This window comes from Euprymna scolopes, chromosome 11, assembly GCF_053919585.1.
Source record: "Euprymna scolopes isolate OS-2025 chromosome 11, ASM5391958v1, whole genome shotgun sequence".
In the NCBI taxonomy this organism is placed as follows: domain Eukaryota; kingdom Metazoa; phylum Mollusca; class Cephalopoda; order Sepiida; family Sepiolidae; genus Euprymna; species Euprymna scolopes.
Window position 1 is genome coordinate 40,155,984 of NC_136492.1, and position 25,914 is coordinate 40,181,897.

At 34.1% G+C, this 25,914-nt stretch overlaps 1 protein-coding gene across 1 annotated transcript in view; it reads left to right on the top strand.

The window, feature by feature from the left end:
* The window catches only part of LOC145287844 (DNA replication licensing factor mcm7-like), a 126,458-nt gene that overhangs the window by 54,921 nt on the left and 45,623 nt on the right, over nt 1-25,914 (top strand). Inside the window, exons 5-7 of the mRNA XM_080135720.1 lie at nt 6,889-7,069; nt 19,592-19,729; nt 25,189-25,293. Of these exons, the coding sequence (XP_079991846.1) occupies nt 6,889-7,069; nt 19,592-19,729; nt 25,189-25,293 (424 nt within the window). The remainder of the gene's footprint in view (nt 1-6,888; nt 7,070-19,591; nt 19,730-25,188; nt 25,294-25,914) is intronic.

A 25,914-nucleotide genomic window follows, 5' to 3' on the forward strand; every position in this document is an offset into this window, starting at 1 on the left:
TAAAACCACCTAAATGAAAGATGCCTCTAGAAAACTGATTATTGCTACTAAAACCACCTAAATGAAAGATGGCTCTAGAAAACTGATTATTGCTACTAAAACCACCTAAATGAAAGATGCCTCTAGAAAACTGATTATTGCTACTAAAACCACCTAAATGAAAGATGCCTCTAGAAAACTGATTATTGCTACTAAAACCACCTAAATGAAAGATGCCTCTAGAAAACTGATTATTGCTACTAAAACCACCTAAATGAAAGATGGCTCTAGAAAACTGATTATTGCTACTAAAACCACCTAAATGAAAGATGCCTCTAGAAAACTGATTATTGCTACTAAAACCACCTAAATGAAAGATGGCTCTAGAAAACTGATTATTGCTACTAAAACCACCTAAATGAAAGATGCCTCTAGAAAACTGATTATTGCTACTAAAACCACCTAAATGAAAGATGGCTCTAGAAAACTGATTATTGCTACTAAAACCACCTAAATGAAAGATGCCTCTAGAAAACTGATTATTGCTACTAAAACCACCTAAATGAAAGATGCCTCTAGAAAACTGATTATTGCTACTAAAACCACCTAAATGAAAGATGCCTCTAGAAAACTGATTATTGCTACTAAAACCACCTAAATGAAAGATGCCTCTAGAAAACTGATTATTGCTACTAAAACCACCTAAATGAAAGATGCCTCTAGAAAACTGATTATTGCTACTAAAACCACCTAAATGAAAGATGCCTCTAGAAAACTGATTATTGCTACTAAAACCACCTAAATGAAAGATGCCTCTAGAAAACTGATTATTGCTACTAAAACCACCTAAATGAAAGATGCCTCTAGAAAACTGATTATTGCTACTAAAACCACCTAAATGAAAGATGCCTCTAGAAAACTGATTATTGCTACTAAAACCACCTAAATGAAAGATGCCTCTAGAAAACTGATTATTGCTACTAAAACCACCTAAATGAAAGATGCCTCTAGAAAACTGATTATTGCTACTAAAACCACCTAAATGAAAGATGGCTCTAGAAAACTGATTATTGCTACTAAAACCACCTAAATGAAAGATGCCTCTAGAAAACTGATTATTGCTACTAAAACCACCTAAATGAAAGATGGCTCTAGAAAACTGATTATTGCTACTAAAACCACCTAAATGAAAGATGCCTCTAGAAAACTGATTATTGCTACTAAAACCACCTAAATGAAAGATGCCTCTAGAAAACTGATTATTGCTACTAAAACCACCTAAATGAAAGATGCCTCTAGAAAACTGATTATTGCTACTAAAACCACCTAAATGAAAGATGCCTCTAGAAAACTGATTATTGCTACTAAAACCACCTAAATGAAAGATGCCTCTAGAAAACTGATTATTGCTACTAAAACCACCTAAATGAAAGATGGCTCTAGAAAACTGATTATTGCTACTAAAACCACCTAAATGAAAGATGCCTCTAGAAAACTGATTATTGCTACTAAAACCACCTAAATGAAAGATGGCTCTAGAAAACTGATTATTGCTACTAAAACCACCTAAATGAAAGATGGCTCTAGAAAACTGATTATTGCTACTAAAACCACCTAAATGAAAGATGCCTCTAGAAAACTGATTATTGCTACTAAAACCACCTAAATGAAAGATGCCTCTAGAAAACTGATTATTGCTACTAAAACCACCTAAATGAAAGATGCCTCTAGAAAACTGATTATTGCTACTAAAACCACCTAAATGAAAGATGCCTCTAGAAAACTGATTATTGCTACTAAAACCACCTAAATGAAAGATGCCTCTAGAAAACTGATTATTGCTACTAAAACCACCTAAATGAAAGATGGCTCTAGAAAACTGATTATTGCTACTAAAACCACCTAAATGAAAGATGCCTCTAGAAAACTGATTATTGCTACTAAAACCACCTAAATGAAAGATGCCTCTAGAAAACTGATTATTGCTACTAAAACCACCTAAATGAAAGATGGCTCTAGAAAACTGATTATTGCTACTAAAACCACCTAAATGAAAGATGCCTCTAGAAAACTGATTATTGCTACTAAAACCACCTAAATGAAAGATGCCTCTAGAAAACTGATTATTGCTACTAAAACCACCTAAATGAAAGATGCCTCTAGAAAACTGATTATTGCTACTAAAACCACCTAAATGAAAGATGCCTCTAGAAAACTGATTATTGCTACTAAAACCACCTAAATGAAAGATGCCTCTAGAAAACTGATTATTGCTACTAAAACCACCTAAATGAAAGATGCCTCTAGAAAACTGATTATTGCTACTAAAACCACCTAAATGAAAGATGCCTCTAGAAAACTGATTATTGCTACTAAAACCACCTAAATGAAAGATGCCTCTAGAAAACTGATTATTGCTACTAAAACCACCTAAATGAAAGATGCCTCTAGAAAACTGATTATTGCTACTAAAACCACCTAAATGAAAGATGCCTCTAGAAAACTGATTATTGCTACTAAAACCACCTAAATGAAAGATGCCTCTAGAAAACTGATTATTGCTACTAAAACCACCTAAATGAAAGATGCCTCTAGAAAACTGATTATTGCTACTAAAACCACCTAAATGAAAGATGGCTCTAGAAAACTGATTATTGCTACTAAAACCACCTAAATGAAAGATGCCTCTAGAAAACTGATTATTGCTACTAAAACCACCTAAATGAAAGATGCCTCTAGAAAACTGATTATTGCTACTAAAACCACCTAAATGAAAGATGCCTCTAGAAAACTGATTATTGCTACTAAAACCACCTAAATGAAAGATGCCTCTAGAAAACTGATTATTGCTACTAAAACCACCTAAATGAAAGATGCCTCTAGAAAACTGATTATTGCTACTAAAACCACCTAAATGAAAGATGGCTCTAGAAAACTGATTATTGCTACTAAAACCACCTAAATGAAAGATGCCTCTAGAAAACTGATTATTGCTACTATAACCACCTAAATGAAAGATGCCTCTAGAAAACTGATTATTGCTACTAAAACCACCTAAATGAAAGATGGCTCTAGAAAACTGATTATTGCTACTAAAACCACCTAAATGAAAGATGCCTCTAGAAAACTGATTATTGCTACTAAAACCACCTAAATGAAAGATGCCTCTAGAAAACTGATTATTGCTACTAAAACCACCTAAATGAAAGATGGCTCTAGAAAACTGATTATTGCTACTAAAACCACCTAAATGAAAGATGCCTCTAGAAAACTGATTATTGCTACTAAAACCACCTAAATGAAAGATGCCTCTAGAAAACTGATTATTGCTACTAAAACCACCTAAATGAAAGATGGCTCTAGAAAACTGATTATTGCTACTAAAACCACCTAAATGAAAGATGCCTCTAGAAAACTGATTATTGCTACTAAAACCACCTAAATGAAAGATGCCTCTAGAAAACTGATTATTGCTACTAAAACCACCTAAATGAAAGATGGCTCTAGAAAACTGATTATTGCTACTAAAACCACCTAAATGAAAGATGGCTCTAGAAAACTGATTATTGCTACTAAAACCACCTAAATGAAAGATGCCTCTAGAAAACTGATTATTGCTACTAAAACCACCTAAATGAAAGATGCCTCTAGAAAACTGATTATTGCTACTAAAACCACCTAAATGAAAGATGCCTCTAGAAAACTGATTATTGCTACTAAAACCACCTAAATGAAAGATGCCTCTAGAAAACTGATTATTGCTACTAAAACCACCTAAATGAAAGATGCCTCTAGAATACTGATTATTGCTACTAAAACCACCTAAATGAAAGATGGCTCTAGAAAACTGATTATTGCTACTAAAACCACCTAAATGAAAGATGCCTCTAGAAAACTGATTATTGCTACTAAAACCACCTAAATGAAAGATGCCTCTAGAAAACTGATTATTGCTACTAAAACCACCTAAATGAAAGATGCCTCTAGAAAACTGATTATTGCTACTAAAACCACCTAAATGAAAGATGCCTCTAGAAAACTGATTATTGCTACTAAAACCACCTAAATGAAAGATGCCTCTAGAAAACTGATTATTGCTACTAAAACCACCTAAATGAAAGATGCCTCTAGAAAACTGATTATTGCTACTAAAACCACCTAAATGAAAGATGGCTCTAGAAAACTGATTATTGCTACTAAAACCACCTAAATGAAAGATGCCTCTAGAAAACTGATTATTGCTACTAAAACCACCTAAATGAAAGATGCCTCTAGAAAACTGATTATTGCTACTAAAACCACCTAAATGAAAGATGCCTCTAGAAAACTGATTATTGCTACTAAAACCACCTAAATGAAAGATGCCTCTAGAAAACTGATTATTGCTACTAAAACCACCTAAATGAAAGATGCCTCTAGAAAACTGATTATTGCTACTAAAACCACCTAAATGAAAGATGCCTCTAGAAAACTGATTATTGCTACTAAAACCACCTAAATGAAAGATGCCTCTAGAAAACTGATTATTGCTACTAAAACCACCTAAATGAAAGATGCCTCTAGAAAACTGATTATTGCTACTAAAACCACCTAAATGAAAGATGCCTCTAGAAAACTGATTATTGCTACTAAAACCACCTAAATGAAAGATGCCTCTAGAAAACTGATTATTGCTACTAAAACCACCTAAATGAAAGATGCCTCTAGAAAACTGATTATTGCTACTAAAACCACCTAAATGAAAGATGCCTCTAGAAAACTGATTATTGCTACTAAAACCACCTAAATGAAAGATGGCTCTAGAAAACTGATTATTGCTACTAAAACCACCTAAATGAAAGATGCCTCTAGAAAACTGATTATTGCTACTAAAACCACCTAAATGAAAGATGCCTCTAGAAAACTGATTATTGCTACTAAAACCACCTAAATGAAAGATGCCTCTAGAAAACTGATTATTGCTACTAAAACCACCTAAATGAAAGATGCCTCTAGAAAACTGATTATTGCTACTAAAACCACCTAAATGAAAGATGGCTCTAGAAAACTGATTATTGCTACTAAAACCACCTAAATGAAAGATGGCTCTAGAAAACTGATTATTGCTACTAAAACCACCTAAATGAAAGATGCCTCTAGAAAACTGATTATTGCTACTAAAACCACCTAAATGAAAGATGCCTCTAGAAAACTGATTATTGCTACTAAAACCACCTAAATGAAAGATGCCTCTAGAAAACTGATTATTGCTACTAAAACCACCTAAATGAAAGATGCCTCTAGAAAACTGATTATTGCTACTAAAACCACCTAAATGAAAGATGCCTCTAGAAAACTGATTATTGCTACTAAAACCACCTAAATGAAAGATGCCTCTAGAAAACTGATTATTGCTACTAAAACCACCTAAATGAAAGATGCCTCTAGAAAACTGATTATTGCTACTAAAACCACCTAAATGAAAGATGCCTCTAGAAAACTGTATTAAAAGTACCCGAAGAGAAACGTAAGAAATGCTAAATAAGAAAGTGGAAGGACTTGTTTTATTTCGAAATTATGCCTACTTCTGTCATCTTTCTCAGTCGATTTTACATAAGAATATACTTTTAGATTTTACGTAGATTCTTTGCTTTCTAATTTTTCTAATCGTATAGAAATTGAGTTTTAGATGTACAGACTAGCAGTGTACCCGGCATTATCTGGTATTAAACATAACGTTAAGTTCATTTTAAAAAAACAAAAAAAAAACAAGTAATAATAAAAAAAAATGAAAGAAACTGAGACATGTGAATGTATTTTTTCAAAGCAGCTTACTTGTAAGTAAAAAAAAAAAAGTACTCGAGCTGAGATTAAAACCTAAAGGCAGTGAGTCAAGTATGATAACCATTATACCTGCTTGCCACGATCTTTTTAAAGTGTTTTTAAACCTACTTATTTTTAACATAAGGAAGCTGTCATGTGAAGGATTTGTGCATGCACAGTCATAAAACAGTTGACATAAAATCCAATAACCTACAAGAGCCAATTTTTCAATTTTGTTCCCTTAGCAGCCCTTTTTTTCTGGATAAAAACTGATTAAGAAGTTTTCCACATGTTTAAACACTCTACATATCAAATTTCGAGATTAAAGAATTTGAGTATATAGGTTGAGAGTTGTCCTCGCACACACCCTCACTTTTATAGATACAATAGACTTAGGTGTAGACAGTTGGTCGCAAACCCCACAATAAAGTAAAATGTATTTTCTTTTTAAAAATGTAGCACAAATGCAGACCCCCCCCCCCTGGTATGAATAAAATTAAAAGTAAAATTATTTCTTTATTAAAAACTATTAAAGATTTTTTTTTTCTTATTTATGGCTCTTGACCTTTTAGCGGAGATCTGTTCTCCACAACATGAGTGCTATTTGACACTGGATGTTTTCATATAATTATCTCTTGAAAATGAAATCCTAAAACTTTTTAAAATAAAATCTCTTTAATAGTATCAATTATAAGAGGATTAAGATAAAATTATTGCTTATCTGTAATTTACTAAATATAAATGTATATAATAATTTACTCGGTTTTAAACGAACATATGCAAATGGGCCATACCGTTTTGTCAAATTTTTTTTTTTTTTTGTAATTTAGAAATTCTTTTTTTGTGAGTCTAGTTGTTACTATAATTACTGGAATGATGGAGGTCTTAAGATTCCAGTTTCTTTTCATGTCGTACATAAATTACATTGGTGTTTTGTCTTTTTCCTCTTAGCTCTGTTTAACCGAGCATCATTGGTGAAACTAACTAAAGTTCAAAATACACACATACAAACAGAAAGTTACACACTTATATTAAAAGTGAATTGGAATTTTGTTCAGTTTTTTTAAAATTAAAACATTTTTTGATGAATTTTTTAATCTTTTCTAGTGAGGTCTTTTTCAAGGCTACTTCGCGTCAAAAGCAGATGTCTGTGCGGGATATCAAGGCTGAAAATGTTGGCAAATTAGTATGCGTTAAAGGCATTGTGACAAGAGCCACAGAAGTCAAGCCGAAAATGTCAGTCGCAACTTACACTTGTGACACATGTGGTAATGAGACTTACCAACCAGTGAGTTAATTAAAAACTTTTTCTTTCACAAACCGATTTTTGAAATTCATATCTTTGTGATATTTTAAATGTTACAGCCAGGTAAAATAAATTTAAATTTTGTGATAAAAATTTGGTCAATTTTTAAGGAATCTTACTGTTGGCATAAGTCTTTTTTTTTTTTTTTTTTTTTTTATTATACCAAAGAGAGATAACTTTTATATTTGATCTCGGTGCTTTTTCATTATTGTAGCGAAATTTGAAACCTGAAATATTGAATTTCAATCGAAGCCCAATAGTATATACTGAATTGTCATGTCACAGAAACAAAAATATCCCAAAATTATGCTGGTGCTACCAGATCAGGCTGTCTATTGGCTTCCTGAGACAAAATGCACCTACATCGATTTTCTGTTTGTTTTTCTATTCTCTTTTGTAAAACTTAATTATGTTCTGCAAAAACAAAACAGCCCCCTTCCCCTTGCCCTTCTCCTTTTTCCTTTCCTATTCCCCAACCCCGTTGTTGAGGCATTAGAATACACCGACTGCCCCCCCTGCAGAGGGTAAAAGTCCCTCAATGGGGATCCTGGCTATGACCTTAAACTATATCCAGTGGTGAGGCCCCAGCTTGTGGGCTTTGGGGAGTGTGGAGCCACCCTTTAATTACCATTACTCCCAGGTCCACTCTGATCCGGAGTGGTAGTACCTGTTAGGATCCCAACTATGGGTTCAATAGAAACCGACGTGAAAACAAATATATTCTATTAAAAAAAATTTTTCTTCAAAATCTTTGGATTTGGCATTAAATAACCCGAAAAGGGTTAATATGCCGTAAAACAAAAACAACCAACCAGCCCCCCTGCAGAGAGTAAAAGTCCCTTAATGGGGCCACCTGTTGGTCGTGGGTGGCGACCCGTAATGCTCTAGAATGGGATCCTGGTGGCTGAGTATCTCATGACCCGGACCCAAGTGGCCATGAGTCTACAACACTCCACTTTGGCCCTTACTTCGGTTAGACGGGCGGTCAGTCCTTCCCGACCCGATCAATCGGCTAGTCATGCCAAGCCCTAATAATAGCAAACCCTCACAAAAAGAAATACAAATACACCACACACAAACACCTTTAAAGAACAAAAATATACTGATATTAGAAGGCGACGGCAAAGGCCAATCAAATAGTGAAACCTGATGCTACAACACCCCTTTATTATAACTTGCTGGGTCCAAGTAAATGAAGAAACCGTCATAAGCAGATACATTCACTGTTTGAGTATATCATCCTTGTATCCCTGAGGTGTTTGGGCGAAAAAAAATATAATTTATGGCTTCTAAAAAAAATAAAACGACCCCATCCAGAAAGTGGAGATGAATCAGACACGGATATAGAACTAGACAATCAGAGAATATTCCCAAGGTTCATTGTTTTGGAATGTATGGAGGGCAGTACTCCAATCACCAAATTGTCCCCATTCATTATCAAAAAAGAAATTAGATCGATAACCAAAACTACACAAATCAAAAAGCTAAAAAACAACACCCTCCTAATAGAAGTACCAAACAAACTCTCAGCAAATACACTCCTAAATCAAAACCACAACCTCAAAATAAAAGCCTACCCCCACATCACCTTGAATTCTTCAAAGGGTGTGATAAAGAGCCCAAAACTAGCACTCTGCTCGCCAGAAGAAATTAAAAATAACTTAAAGGAGCAAGGAGTCACAGAAATCAAAAGAATAAGCATTAAAAAAAATAACCAAACTATCCCAACAAACACTTATATCTTAAATTTCAATACTCCCAAACCTCCCACAGAAATAAAAATTGGCTATATTATAGAAAAGGTAGAAATCTATATTCCAAACCCATTACGATGCCACAATTGGAATAAATTCGACCACCACAAAGATAGATGCACCAGACCACCAAAATGCATAAATTGTGGTGGAATTGGGGAACACATAAACTGCGAAATGCCAGTAAAATGTGCAAACTGCAAGCAAAACTATGCAGCTGATTAAAAGGAATGCGAAGTTTGGAAAAAGGAAAAACTTATAACAAAAATCAAACACACCAGAAATCTACCATATCCGGAGGCAAGAAGACTAGTTGAAGGCACACCAGATTCCCCAACATACTCAAGTATTGTAAAAACCACAAATAGCCCAACCTCAAAACAAGAGACAGTACAAAACAACCTAATTGAACTGATGAAAGAATTAAAGTTACTAGTGGGGACATTAAAGGAAAACATAACTGAACTAACTAAATGTGACCTGAAGGAGAATCCCCAGTCCCAGAGAGATGAAGTTGAAACTATAAACTTATCGAATACTACTACTACTAAACCCAAAGATTTTTCACCTACCAAAACAAAACCTACTAAAGAAAACCAACATAATAAACAAAAAACAAATGGTGCTCGTTGAGGACGAAAACAAATTTGAGCACATCGAAATCAGGAGCCAAGAAAGGCACTCAAGACAAAAAAAATCAAATAATACTCAATCAGGAAAAACATACCTCATAGCAAAATAAATATAAAAACAAAACTACAAGCAATAGCAGTTCAAATTACATTACATAAAACTATCACTATCTGTTCCATATACATACTCCCAAACGAAACTATAAATACCAAAGAAATAAACGACCTTATAGAACAACTCCCCAAACCCTACCTTTTGCTGAGAGACTTCAACAGCCACAACCCAATATGGGGTAGCAAAAAGCTAGACCCCAAAGGCAAAACATTGGAAACACTCATAAACAACACAAATTTATGCTTACTAAACAACAAAACATCAACCTATCTAAACCCCGCCACTGGATCAGGATCATCGATAGACTTAAGCTTATGTGATTCAAAAACTTTTACGGACTTTACATGGGAAATAAGATGATACATATGAAAGTGATCACTTCCCAATCGTACTGGAAACATCCACCCTGAATGAGGAAACTCCCATACACTGGAAACTAAAAAGAGCAAACTGGGAGAAATTCCAAAGAGAATGCAAAAAAAGATTAATAAGAAACAAAAATCAAGATCTAGAAGATAATCGCTTTACAGAAACCCTTACCACTATAGCAAAGGAATGCATACCTAAAGGACAAACAAAGGCATCGAGAAATAAACCATGGTTCAATGAAGATTGCCAAAAAGCAACAACACTCCGATGTGCAGCTCTACAAAAATTCAAGTCTACACCAACTACCCAAAATTTAATTGAGTTTAAAAAACTGAGCAAAATCATGCAGAACAATAAAAGAAGCCAAAAAAGAAAGCTGGAAAGACTATGTAAGTAAACTCAACACAAATGCAAAACCCAAACAAATTTGGGAAATGGTAAGCAAAATTTCTGGAAAACCTCAAACCTCCACTATAAGACATCTTGTAACAGGACAAAATAAAACCACCACTAAAACAGAAATAGCAAATTTACTGGCCAAAACCTATGCAGAAAACTGCAAAACAAATAATAATCAACAATTCCAGAAAATCAAAACAAAAAAGGAAAGAACAAAATTAAATTTTTCATCTAATAACATGGAACACTACAACAAGCTGTTCACTATAACAGAGTTAAAAAACTCAATAGAAATGTCACACAACACAGCAGAGGGACCTGACGAAATCCGATACGAATTCATCAAACAACTCCCCCAGGAATCCCTTGAATATTTACTACACATGTACAATAACATTTGGACAACGGGGAAAACTACCAAAAACCTGGAAGACAACAACAATTATACCCATCACTAAGCCAAACAAGGACCATAGCAACCCACAAAACTATAGACCAATAGCCTTAACTAGCTGCTTATGTAAAACAGTTGAACGCATGATAAATAACAGACTAGTCTGGTATTTGGAAAAGAATAATAAAATAACCAAATATTAATGCTGCTTCAGGGAAAAAATGAGCACAAATACAACTTAATTAGACTGGAAACCTACATTAGAGAAGCTAACATAAAAAAGAACACCTTGTCGCCATCTTTTTCGACTTAAAAAAAACATACGACACCACTTGGAAATATCTACACAAACTCGGACTAAGAGGCAATCTCCAATATTCATCCAAAACTTCCTGTCAGATAGAATCTTTAGAACAAAAATAGGACCAATGCTGTCAAAACCAGAAAAACAAATAGGAATCCCACAAGGTAGCATACTTTCAGTTACTCTATTCAATATAAAAATAAATGACATAATCAAATCAATCAAAACTACCAAAAGAAAAAGACTACCAAATGAAGCATCTATCTTTAGTGCTGAAGCAACTGCCATAGATATGGCACTTGACATCATAAGAGACCACAACCAAAAATTTATCATCTTCTCTGACTCATTATCTGTATTAATAGCCCTAAAAGGGAAAAAACTAGAAAACCCTCTAATAATATAATGAATAAAATAAACAATCTAGAAAAAAGAAAAGAAATCATACTCTGCTGGATACCAAGCCACATAGGTATAAAAGGAGAGACAAAGCTGACCTAGCAGCAAAGTCATCCCTAAAAATGACCATAGATAAAAATCTCAAAATTCCCAATACAGACATGAAATCAACAATAAACATTTAAGAGAAATGGCAAAACAAAGAAAACAAACTCTTCAAAATAACACCCAAACTTAAAAAAATGGACACAGAAAAAAAAAAAATAATAAACAGAAGAGAAGTCATACTAAATCGACTCCACATTAGGACATACACATCTAACCCACAATTATTTATTAAAACAAGAACAACCAAAGTGCCAATGTGGATACTTACTGACTATAAAACATATTTGAGGATTGTAAAAATACCAAAATTATAAGAGGAAAATATTTTAACAAAAGAAAATTAGGAAAAATACTCCAAGAAGTCGAACCAAAAATAATTATGGATTTCCTTAAAAAAATTGGAATATATGACAAAATTTAAACATTTATTACAACAAATGAGAAAATATAAAAAACATCTAAACACACAACAAACAAATTATCAATATATAATAAAACTATGCAAAGCAAGTATAGCTATCTACAAAATAATCCCCTCAATATGAAATAATTCTGAAGACTAGGACCAAATCAAGCAACATAAATAAACATCTGAAGAAATCTGTAAGAACCTGAAGGTTTTATTCCCCCCAAAGGAGTCGGCATTAAATAACCGAAAAGGTTTGATATGCCGTAAAACAACCAAATTTATGAAAAGCGATAAGGTAGAAAATTATTAATGAAAATAGTTTTCGAAGACAATTTGCAAAAATTAAGTTTTGCTAGATTGGAAAAAGATTTTTAATTTTCAGAAAATATTTGCATTTTTGTTACAAGTAGAACTCAACGATTTTGTATTTTGCAAAATTCAATTTTTGCTAATTGTCTTTGAAAATATATAATTACATGCCGAAATCCAATTATTTTGACATATAAATGAAACTGATATAAGGGAGACAACTCTATACTTTTATTTGTTTGTTGGAAGTAACCCCCCTTGATGTGAATAATGTTGCTTTGGATGAGTGATTTTCTGGCTAATTTTTAATCATCGTTGGATGCACCAGAAATATTATACCGATGAGGAAACATAATTTTAAAAGTTTAATATACAACAAAACATTATTTCCTGTCTTATGTACACTGGAGCAATACATATTTTGCTTGTATCACATTCACAATTTAGAGTAGTCTTAGTTCTCTCAATACCGATCTAATTGCATAACTCTGTTATTTCTATAGCACCTTTCTTTCATATCATTTTACAGATAATGCCCCCTGGTTTTAACAAAATTCCTAGTTCTTGTCCAGAATTACTCTTATATTAAATATTTAAAAAAAAAAAATGTATGATGTACAGACACATGATTAAATGAAAGTATAATTAAAATATTTCATGAATTGATTAAGTAGTTTTATTTTTATAAAGAAAAACATTTTTAAGCTATTAATGAAAATTCATAGGCATTACAACATATATAGTATGAATCGTTGAGTTATCTCCCTTTCTGAGATTTTTTTTTCAAAATCAGTCACGGTCACTCCTTGGCTTTTTTTTTTTTTTTTTTTTTTTTTTTACAAAGGCATCACCACATTATCAAGGCCCAGAGGCCACTCAAGGATAAGGGTTAAAGAGTGTACAGTAGAAATTGGTCAATATAGTAATCATTAGTAATGAAAATTTGGTAAATTTAATAACTTATATGGAACGGCTCATCAAGAACTTATTTACTTTAGACTTGAACACAACCATATTGTAGTCAGCCGGAAAGCAGGAAAACGGAAGACAATTCCACAGGCGTGCAGTTCTAAGAAAGAAGCTTTGTTCATGGAATCTACGTTTAGGTTTAAGCACAGATAAAGAATGGGGGAAATTATTGATAGTGTTTACAGCTAGATGAGTGTTTCTTGTGAAAGTTTGGCGAGGGGGGACCATAGATTGAAGCTCAGTTGAACACTTTCCATGAAAATAACGATACATCAGAGACAAACTCGCAACATCTCTTCTGTGAGATAGAGGTTGCAAGGAGGAGAAAAGGACATCTCCTACGAGGCTACGAAGTCTATTTTGAACTCTATCAAGGCAGGACAAGTCCTTTCTAGCAGCTCCTGCCCAGATGTGGCAACAGTATTCCATCCTTGGACGTACCTGGCTCTTATATAGATAGAGAATAGCATCAGCAGTGAGATATCTACTGGATCGATAGAAAGATCCCACCATTTTTCCAGCGGCCTTGGCAACAGATTTGATATACGTGTTCCATTTAAGATCAGGAGTAATGGTCAAGCCCAGAAGCTTGTCAAAACTTGAGGCCTCCTGAAGACGAGAGCCATTCATTTCAATTGATGACAAATGTGGATTAGAATGTTGATGATGTAAAGAGAGAAGCTTGGTTTTAGATGCATTAAAAGTAACCAACCACTCCTTTCCCCATTGTACTACGTGCTCAAGATCAGAGGAGAGAGAATTGGAGAGAACTTGGTCGTTTACTGTCTTAGATGTGGTACCATAAATGGTAGTGTCGTCAGCATAAATGTCTACAAATGATGTAAGGATATGATTTGGAAGATCATTAATGTAGATCAGGAAAAGAGTTGGGCCCAGGATGGATCCCTGAGGGACACCGGCATTAATACTGTGAGCTTCTGATTTTTGCCCCTCAACTACTTCTCTTATGAACCTATCAGAAAGAAATGATTTAATAATTGAGAAGACTTTTCCAGCTATACCATAGCTAGCGATCTTATGAAGTAAAGCTTTATGCCATACCCTATCAAAGGCTTTAGATATGTCAAGAGCAATTGCCCTAGAAAGATTGCCACCGTCGAGAGATTTGCTAATCCTATGCGATATAACTGTAAGGACATCTGTTGTAGATCTAGCAGAACGGAAACCATATTGAGTGTCACTAAGAAGGTTATTTTTGTTGAGATGTTTGATTACTTCTGTATTTAACACAGATTCTAGCAACTTACTCATGACGCACAGGAGACTTATTGGCCTGTACTGAGAGGGGGATGAGCGATCACCTGAATTCTTAAATACAGGGCATACTGATGAGATTTTCCAGGGAGATGGGAAACTATTCTCCTTAAGACAACGTTTAAACAGTTTTGTAAGTATGGGCGCTAATTCAGGTTGAAGTTTTTTTGAGTACTATAATTGGAATACCATCAGGGCCAGTTGCTTTACTGGAATCAAGGTTTTTGATTAGCTTGGCAACATCACGTACAGATATATGTATATCACATAGCGTGTTTTCTGATACAGGAGGAAATATTGGGGGTTGGCGGTCTTGGTCGCAAAGGGTAGAATTAGCTGCAAAGTTCTTGACAAAGAGTTTGGCTTTGTCTGATGCTGACGAGATTACCTCAGGTCCATTGATAATAGTTGGGATGGAGCACACACTACTGTTCAGGATTCTGTTTGCTATTTGCCAAAACTGGTGGGAACCAAGCCGCTGCTCAGCTACTTTGGACTTAACAGATTGAGCATACAACACTCTTGCGTTCCTTATTACTTTCTTACAATGGTTGCTGGCAGTCCTGAAAACGGCTTTAGTTTCCATACATCTATTACGTTTGAAGCAGTGGAAAAAGTGATTTCTGTGCGCAATGGCAGCAGCACATTCTGGAGAGAACCATGGCTGACTGTTAGGTTTTTGCTGAAACTTTTTAGAGGGTATGAAATGGTCAATACCTACAATTAACCATTCAGTTAGGTCTAATACTATAGAGGACACATCCTTTTTAAACATGGAATGCAGAGGTAGATCAGATATAAATGTACGGAAGCTATCCCAGTCAGCCTTAGTGTATCGATATACTGTACGATGAAGAGGTACGTCTGGGGACTTATTACATTTTATTTTTATCTTAATTGATACAACAGAGTGGTCGGAAGATCCAAGAGGCGACAGAACAGAAACTGAACATAGTTCAGGGCAAGTTGTGAGAAAAAGGTCTAGTAGGCTCGCATACTGGCCGTCATTATCGGGCACACGGGTAGGTTCCTGAACAATCTGAGTGAGGTCATAGGCAATGGAGAAATCATGACAGAACCTCCCCTCATCATCGGTCTTGTTTGAGTGGGTCAACCATTCGACGTTGTGAACATTGAAGTCTCCACATACGTGAATGTTAGCTGAAGGATAAGTAGAAAGGACTTGGTCAATTTTCTCAGATATGCTTTGAAAGATAGTAACTCCGCTGTTGTGGGGGCGATAGAGAGTAAATATAAATGCAGTAGTATGAGCTAAAGCAACCCGGAAGCACATATAGGGTAAGTTAGGATCTTCCCTGGAGATGTCCCTCCCACATGGAAAGCTATCTTTAATATAGGCACATATTCCATGCCCATGGCGATCTTGGGGGTCAGATTTAGAAGTTAAGTTAGAGTATCCTGAAATTGCAAACTCATCTAGGGAAATAGCCTGTCCAATGCCAGTTTCACTTAAAAATAAAAGGTCTGGTTTAGTCTCCTGTAATTGGGTTTCAACCTCTGGAAGGTTAGAACGAAGACCCCTGATGTTGGAGAAGGAGACATGGTAGTAGGGGTCTACGTTGGAAGTTGGAGAACCGGGTTTAATCGTGTATTTTTTCTTGAAACTTGTCATGATGAAATTTTGGAATTTGTGGACTAGGTCGACAGATTTACTTAGAGCAGGACAGAGAGGGGAAATTAAGAGAGAAAAAGAAATGAAGAATTTTTTTTTTTTTTTTTTTTTTTTATTTGTAGCTAATGATAAGGTAAAGCCATAACAATTACCCACTAGTATGGTATCGAGAGGCCCCACCAGAAGCTACTGCATGGTCCAGAATCCATTCACCAAATGGCAATACAGCAGCCCCAGTACTTTGCACCTGCTGATAGGACAGCCTCCTTAGTGGTTAATCCAAGGTTCGGGTCCCTGACTATCAGGCGGATAACGTCAGCCCAGACAAAACGTTTACCTCCAGCACCCTTACTAGTGACATGGCTACAAGGATAGACATAGAAACAGAAAATTTCCGCCATCTCAGCCAACTGTTCGCAAAAATACTGCCAACCTAGAAAACAGCTTTTTCTTCTCCCTTTGTCCGAAAAATCACTCATTTAAAAAATGAGGACTGAGGGACAAATAAGAAGAAGCGAGAGTAACAGGAGCTGCCGATAACGCATCCACAATGCGTTTTCTACTCTCCATTAAAAAAAAAAAAAAAAAAAAAAAAAAAAAACTATTAAGTATTGTACTTAATAAAAGTCCAACTGACGTGTTTAAGAGAAAGTATGGTGATAGATTCCCCTCACACGAACTAAAAATGAGTATAATTCGTAATTTTTGCTATCAACTCGGTAGATAAATAAACATATGTACGGGGGGGGGGGGAAGCTAGCATTTAATAAAACGGAAATACACAAATTAAATACTGAAATAAAATGGAGTTGTTAATATTTTATGGCTTCTCATAAAATTTGATTTTCTTGTTTAAAAATAAAACTTTTTAACAGCATTATTTTGTTTACACCATTTTTTTATTTTTATTTTTTAATGTTTTAATTTTTTAACAATTTTACCCTACATTCTCCATATTCCAATTATGCTATTGTCTGTCCAATCAATACTAGTCAGAATTCCTACTCAAATTTTGCTTTAAATATTTTACTTTTCTTTTGTAAAATTCATCTCTTTCTTTGATTCTAGTTTTGCAAAAAGTAAAAACTAGTTTTACTGACCAAGCTATGTTTTTTTTTTTTTTTTTTTTTTTTTTTACACAGTGATCACCACTTACCAAGGCCCGGAAGCCACTCAGGGATAAGGGTTATAGCAAGTACATTACGTTAGTGTGGAGATTTGATGAAGTGAAGGGGACGGTTCATTAGGAATTTGTTAACGTTGGACTTAAAGACATCCAAGTTGTAGTCCGGTGGGAAGCAGGCAGACGCAACAGAGTTCCACAGGCGTGCAGTTCTAAGAAAGAAGCTTTGTTCATGGAATCTGCATTTTGATTTAGGCACAGATATAGAGTGGGGGAAATTTTTCACAGTGGATTCAGCTAGACGGGTGTTTTTAGTGAAAGATTGGCGAGGGGGGACCAGAGATTGGAGTTCAGACGAGCACTTGCCATCGAAATAACGATAAAACAAGGATAGGCTCGCAACGTCTCTTCTGTGGGAGAGAGGTTGCAGGGTAGAGAAAAGGACATCCCCCACTAAGCCACAAAGTCTATTTTGTACTCTGTCAAGGCAGGATAGGCTGTTTTTAGCAGCTCCTGCCCATATATGGCAACAGTATTCCATCCTTGGACGTACTTGGCTTTTATATAGATAGAGAATTGCATCAGTAGTAAGATATCTTCTGGAGCAGTAGAAGGATTCCACCATCTTTCCAGCGATCTTGGCAACAGACTTGATGTACATGTTCCATTAAAGTACATTAATGTACATGTTCCATTAAAGGTCAAACCCAGAAGCTTGTCAAAACACGGGGCCTCACCAAGACGAGAGCCATCCATCACAATTGATGCCAGCTGGGGATCAGAGCGTTGATGATGTAAAGATAGGAGTTTGGTTTTGGATGCATTAAAGGTAACCAGCCACATCTTTCCCTACTGAACCACGCGCTCGAGATCAGAGGAGAGAGAATCAGAGAGAACTTTGTCATTTACAGCCTTTGAGGTATTGCTGTAGATTGTCGTGTCATCAGCATAGATGTCAACGAATGATTTAAGTATGTGTTTAGGGAGGTCATTGATCTAGATCAGAAAGAGAGTTGGGCCTAGGATTGACCCCTGAGGGACTCCAGCATTTATATTGCAGGCCTCCGATTTTTGTCCATCTACCACTACTCTTATGAGCCTATCGGAGAGAAATGATCTAACTCTGTTCCGACATTTCTATTTTGTTTCATGCCCTGGGGCTTGTCAGTACTAAACTCCTTGTTAAAAATGAAGGAACATGGCATTAAAACAGTTTTGCAGTTGATAGGGACTTCTGTTAAAATTGGACTTTTTTTTTTTAATGTATGGTAGCAATTGTTAGATTATCTTTTCGGTAAATATTGAGTATAATTTATCATAGTTTATCACTTTTAAAATAAGTATAAATTAAATTTAACTGTTAATTGTCGGCGGTCAAATGTTTAAGGTTGGAAAATTCATCTCAATTTCAAAGGCTTTTTTTTTTTTTTTTTTCTTTGGTCCATTGGTCATGCACACTCCTAGAGAAGGAAGGTATATTACGTAAATATCGCTGTACAATGAAGAACATCTGGTTAGTGTTCGGTATTCTCCGAGATTAAAGATAAAGAAAAATTTGCATGATGTATGTACTCATGTTGAAATAAAAATCAAGTAATTTTATGAAGAATGACTGTCGTGCCTGCCAGTTGAAGGAAATGTCAAGAAACGAAGGGAAATAACTCAATAATTTATACTTCATAGATTTATGTTGTAATGCTTACAAATTCCCATTACTACCTTTTTAAAATAATTTTCTTTATAAAAATAAAAATACTTGATTAATTTACATGATTTTTGGAATATAATCTTTTCATTTTACATCATACAAATGTTTCTTGTTTTTTAATAAAGGGGAATTCTGGGCAAGAACTAAAAATCTTAAAAATCATTGGTAAAGATTTTAAAAAAAATATATAAATGTAAAAAAAAAAAAAAAAAAATGTTCATTGCAGACGATCTTCAAGTCTATAAATGTTCTACTTGGTGGAAACATGATATGGATAAAAAAGGTAACATGACAATGAAAGAAATTGGAATTTGTTATTTTATTGCGTTGTAGAATTTATTTTATTGCGTTGTAGAATTTGTCAGGAAGTTGTCCAGTTCAAGTCCTATACCGCAATTAAAATTTTTTTTTACCTTTTTATCGAATAATTTAGCTTGACATACCTGAATGTCAGATATTAAATGAGTTTTGGTGTATTTATATAAAATTAAAATTTATCTTTTTTATTCCCCCCCACAAACTGGTGGAATCACGTTTTTCCTTTCATCATACATGGCATGTTTCATTCCTTAAATAATGTTTTCTCCCCTATTTCTCTTGATAGATTGCAGCTCAATCATTTATGCCTTTGTTGATGTGTCCAAGTCAAGAATGTACAACCAACAAGTCAGGAGGAAGACTTTACCTTCAAAGCAGAGGTTCTAAGTTTATAAAATATCAGGAATTAAAGATACAAGAACATGTAAGTTTTTTGGAAAGAAAATTTTGCATTCTCTGTTCTTTTCTTGGATTTCAGGTTAATCATGTTAAATTCTGATGCATGGAAAAATTTAGTTCTCTCAGCGTTACAAGTTGATTTTTCTTTTTCGATAATTATTTTATCAACTTGCATGAAAAGAGCTATGTAAAAGATGCTTAAAACCGTTTGAATAATGCAAATACCATGAGTAGTTCAAAAGTTATGAGAATTTAAATGCCAAAATTTAGGCTTTTCTGTGGACAGTTTTCTTTAGAAAAAGTGGGCTAAATTACGGACCTCAACATTTCAAGAAATTCGGTAATTTCACCACCAGTTATTTTTCAAGATATTCTCATGAAACTTGGCAGTCTTATGTAAAATTGTATGCTCTTGTGATTATGCAGTCAAATCTGATGTATCTCTTTACCATAAGCCATGAATTGTAAATTCAGATGTACAAATTTCAATTTTTTAAAAACTGGTGCATCATATCATACAGTGGGTGTAGTATTTAAATATAGCTTTATTTAGAATAGGCATTTTCCTGCTTTCTCACCAAAGGAGAGCTTAATCTTGGGTGTAGCCATTGAATGCCTAAAGAACATTCATGGCCGGTATTTACTACCCACTTCAAAGAAAAAAATAAATTGAGGAGATATGAATTAATCTCAGAAATAAATCAAAGAAAATTTTTCATTATAGATTTTGGATTTCTGTAAAAGATGGAAATTCCCATGGTTGACTATGCATTTTGGGACCAATCCAATTTTTAATTTTGTAAATCCTATCTGGCCCAAAGTATATCCCTATTTTCTGAGATGCAACCCTAAATCGTACTCTACATGAATCCTTGATGTAACTTTCACAGTACCAGGATACCAAGAATCCTGATAAGCAACAACTATATATTCACCAGTTGATGGTAATTTTTGTCATTTCTATTCTGTTGTTTAATGAAAATTCAATTATGTAAATAAAGAAATAAAACAGTTATTTTTTAACTTGTTTCCACCTTAACATTTAAAATTACTTCTATAGGTTTTAAGGTATGCTGAAAACGAATATCACATTTAAATTTCTGCAAATACATAAGGATAATAAGCAATGTCATTTCTTATGTTATCGCTGGTGGCCATCTTGATACGTGCAAGCGCAACCCCAAGAAACTATGCACAAACACGCATACCAAGATGGCCACCAGCAATAACGTAAGAAATGATATTGCTTAATATCCGGAAAGCTACTTATTTGCCGTAAATTTAAATGCGATATTCGTTTTCAGCATACTCGAAAACCTTTAAAGGTAGTCATTTTAAAGAAAAATGTGAAGGTGGAAACAAGGTAAAAATTTACAAAATGCATCACAATGAAATTCTTTATTGAACCGCCTAATTATTATTTAGATATCCTCAGTAAAAAAAAAAAACCGGCTTTGTTTTACAGGTTTGAAAAAAGTCTTGACAATGAATTAAAAATAAATTCAAGTTTCACTATATCTTTTTTTTAATTGTTAGGTAAAAGTACAGAATAGTTAACAAAAAACACCCTTCCTTCCCCATGTTAAGAATGGGTTTCTAAATGTTATTTCAGCATGGTAGCATAAGTGCACAAGTACCTTTTTATTTGTTATGTATTTGTTTTTTTTGTGCCACTAAAAAACACAATTCTACCTTAAGTTCAAATAAGTAGTTAAACACATATACTTAGTACATTTTGTTGTTTTAACGCTTTTAGTGCATTAAAAACAACAAAATATTCTTGTTTGGAAATCAAATTTGAAAAACTTGAAAATAATTTTTTTAAATTGACGAACTCAGAATAAAAAATTCTTAGTCTAGTAAGACGAAAGCAAAAACACAGTTTTCTATTTTTAAGAGAATACTTTAGTCAGCTCAACGCGTGACATGCTTAGCGACCGTTTTTCCGTAAGCTGATTTGATTTCTATAAAAGATAACATTTGAAATAAAATTCTGCGCAATTAATAATTATCAAATATTTACATATTATACATGAAAATAATTCGGAAACTATTGTTTATATGAAAATGGATGATATATGCAGATTTATCTTACCAATTTTGAAATATTCTTCGTCAACTTTGCTCGGTCATAACTTTGCTTCCTGTGATCATAAAAATCAAAATCAAACACCAGTAGAGATGGACTTATTTGTTTATATAGCCTGTAAAATTTCAGCCATATCCAATCCAATTTAACCTGCGCATATGTATCCAAATGCAACGTATGAAATGTAAACATTGAAAAAAAAATGTCTTCCTTTTTGCTGTTGTAATTTTCATTTTTAAATATTGAACGCATAAAAGAAGAAAAAAATTAACATCATTGGAATGCTTATTTAATTCTCTTTCCATCAATATAATTCTTTTAAAAATTGACCCACAAATAAAGATATATTTGAAGCACATTATGCAATATTGCCGATGTCCATGAAAATACAGCATACGCTTGTAATGCTAGTTCTCTTTATATATATATATATATATATATATATATATATATATATATATATACACACACACACACATTGTATTTGGAATTTGCTTATCTTTACCAATCAACCATTTGGATTATTACATTTTACTATTGGACTATTTCATTTGCATCTCTACAGCTGACCAATCAATTTTCTTTGGATTGTACCAGTTTTTCTAACTTTTTCTTCATCGAACCTGGACGTCATTTGGAATATCCTTTTCACCTATGCATTTCTGCATAACTTTTTTACCATTATGACTTCTTATAATTTGTAGTTTTTAATTTATGTGCTAACTAACAAAATTATAGCTTGCCTATGAATATTATTTTACCAACTACTTCTCTTTGAGGATAAGAGCTATTCTTTGAAAGTCCAAGGAATAAGAAAAATTTTAACTTGTATGTCTTATAAATTGTTGTAAATTCTAATTTAGAGTTTAAATTGAATTTCTTATAAGCTGAGATTTTTATTTCTCCGAGTGATAATAAACTTCTACTTTTTCTATTTAAAATTTCTTAAAATGAACTTAGTATACTCTGTCATGTATGTAAACAACTACATGAAGGTTAACTAATTTGCATATTAAAAACAAGCATTAATTATTTTTTATGGGTTCTTATCAGAGGATTCTTTTCATTTCACTATTACACTGAATTCTATGCATAGTTCCTGCATTTTGCATAATTGCGTAGAATTTATGATGAAAACATTCTAGCACACAGAAATATTTTATGTGTGTGAAGTCTCTACCAAACTTGTCTCTGAATATTTGGTCTGCAGAATTGAAATTTGATATAAAGGGCATTTGAAGCTGCAGTACACTTTCAATTTGGTTTTTAGCTGGTAAAAATTGCTCAGGGGTTAAAATTAAATACAAAACAGTTGACCATGGTAAATCGAAGAAAACATTACTTTTGCTGTTACTTTTACACATATGGGAAATTAAACATTCATAGTTCAAAGTCGCTTAATCTTTAACCTTTCTCATCTATTTGTGAGGAGCTCAGACGATAAAACACTGGAGAGATAAAGAAATAATTAAGGTTTGTGCGCTAAACCTTCTGGCTTAAATTCTAGCGGATTGTACCAAAGTCATATTTTTTATTACTTTTGAAATCATAATTATATATATATATATATTGGTGCTATAATAAGAAATCTGCATGAATTAAAATGTAATATTTGTGTAGGTTTTATAACCGGGCAACGCCATGCTGCCTGCTAGTGAGTGTGTGTGTACTAGCATTTCAGCCCGGCGTTGCCCGGGTGTTTGGAGGTGTGTGTTAAGCAAAAAAAAAAAAAAAAAAGTGTTAGTAGGAAGGCAGGCCGTACCGTGAAGGAGGAAAAGAATGAGGGGGGGACATGACGTCTTTGCTGTTACGACCACAGTCAAACCGGAAGTGACGTAGGTTTAAATTAAGGCTAGACAATCAAAAAAAAGGGGATGACTTTCGAAAATATCAGCGAGAAAAGTGACCCCTCCCTGTAGAAAAGTGCCCAGTTGAGGGTGAAGATATTAATATTTTTAGCCAATTTTTCGATATTTGTCATCTGAAGGCTAGAGCTCCAAAACGATACTGACCTTGTGAAAATCCGTCGCCTCGATTGAAAGTTTTTGGCAGACATGCAAACATACATACATTTATATATTGGTAGCTCAAATGTTCGACCCAAACTGATTAAAAAGCTTGCCCTATCTCTGAATACCCTTTATGTAAAATTTCAAATGTTTAGACCAGAAATTGTCTGATTAATTTGGTAGAGACCGCAGAGATCAATTTTTTTAATTTTGACCCCTTAACATTTGTTTTGGGCTCAAATCAAGTTATTTAGATCGAAGGAACCTACATCTAAAATTTCAAGTTTTTCTACCCAAAATTGTCGGAGGAGTTTGGTCAAATCGTTGAACTTTGACCGCTTAATAGGCAAATTTCTGGCCGAGATTTATCGAATTTTGAGTCTGTAGACTGTAAATTGAGTTATTGCGTAGTGAAGTGTACAGACACACGCGGACATGTTCACTTTTATAGATATATAGATTTAAGAGCAGAGTTTATTTTAATTTATTAGTAAATGTATTAATACTTTTAAAAGAAAAGTGCCCATTGTACTTTAGATATATAAGCTCAATAGGTATAGGTATCCTAGAACTATATTGAGTAAAACGATTCATAATTGTGAATTAAAAAACAAAATATAACAGCATGCCAAAAGATAGACTGACTGACTGAACTTAAAACAAATTTTATAATGGAGATAAATAAGGAATATCTGCCTTACTCATGACTAAAATGCTAGTTTTATTTTGGTGTCTTTACCCCCCCCCCCCCCCATTTTTGCTTATGAGGAGACTATTTTAAAGGACAAAACTTCTGTCAAATTATTGTCGATTTCAATAAAATGAATATCGTTTCCGAAGTGATTGTACAATAGAGTTGATTTTGTTTTTCCTTTTGAAACTAATTTTTAATTCACAATTATGAACTGTTTTACTAATCTCTTCATTTCAACAATGTTACTCATCAGCAATTATTGAACCCTTTGAGACCAGTAACCTTCATATAAAAAAAATGTATGTACCCGTAATTGAAAGAAAATTTTGCACACCAAAAATCACGTAAATTGATCAAGTAGTTTTATTTTGTGATAATCATTTTGAGCGAATTTGAATTTTTCCAATGCTCTCCTCCTCCCCATGTTAAGAATGGCTTTCTAAACTCTATTTGAAGGTCTCACTTGTTTCAGAATATTTTAAAGATGACATGTCAAGATCGTCTCGTCGTTTAGTCATAAAATTTGATTTTCTTATTTAAAAATGAAAATACTTAATCAGTTTGTGCTTTTTGTTCATGTATGTTTATTCTTGGAGAGAATTCTAGACCAGCAACAATAGTTTTCTTCATGGTCATCATGCATTCTTAAAACTGCGTTTATTTGTGCTTTAATTTAAAATTTTTCTTTACAGAGCGATCAAGTTCCAGTTGGCAACATTCCTCGAAGCATGACTGTCATTTGTAAAGGCGAAGTGACAAGACTGGCCACTCCTGGGGATCATGTCAGCATCACTGGTGTATCCTTTTCGTTTAGTCGATTACTGCACACACATTTTTATAAGTTCTTTTAACTTTATTTTGAGGGAAGAAACTAGAAAGCTTTCTGGCATTTAGGGACCCCAACAGTGAAGAGGTGAGATTTTTTTTTTCTTCTCTGCATGTCAAGCGGGCACAAGTACGAGTTCATCAAAGAACATTCCATTAAAATGTTAAAACAGGCACAAAGACACAAAATTGTGGCAATGGGACAGGGATTGGAGCTTAGTTGACAATGTATTCTCTACCTATATAAAAGCCAGGTATGTCCAATGATGGAGTACTGCTGCCACATCTGGGCAGGAGCTGCTAGAGCAGCTTATCCTGCCTTGACAGGGTTCAAAGTAGACTTTGTAGCTTAGTGGGGGATGCAACCTCTTTCCCACAGAAGAGACGTTGCTAGCCTGTCTTTGCTTTATTATTTTCATGACAAGTGCTCGTCTGAGCTCTAATCTATAGTCCCCTCCTCGCCAAACTTTCACAGAAACACATGTCTAACCAAAATTACTATCAATAATTTCCCCCACTCTTTATCCGTGCCTAAACCGAAACGTAGATTCCATGAACAAAGCTTCTTTTTTAGAATTGCGCACCTGTGGAAC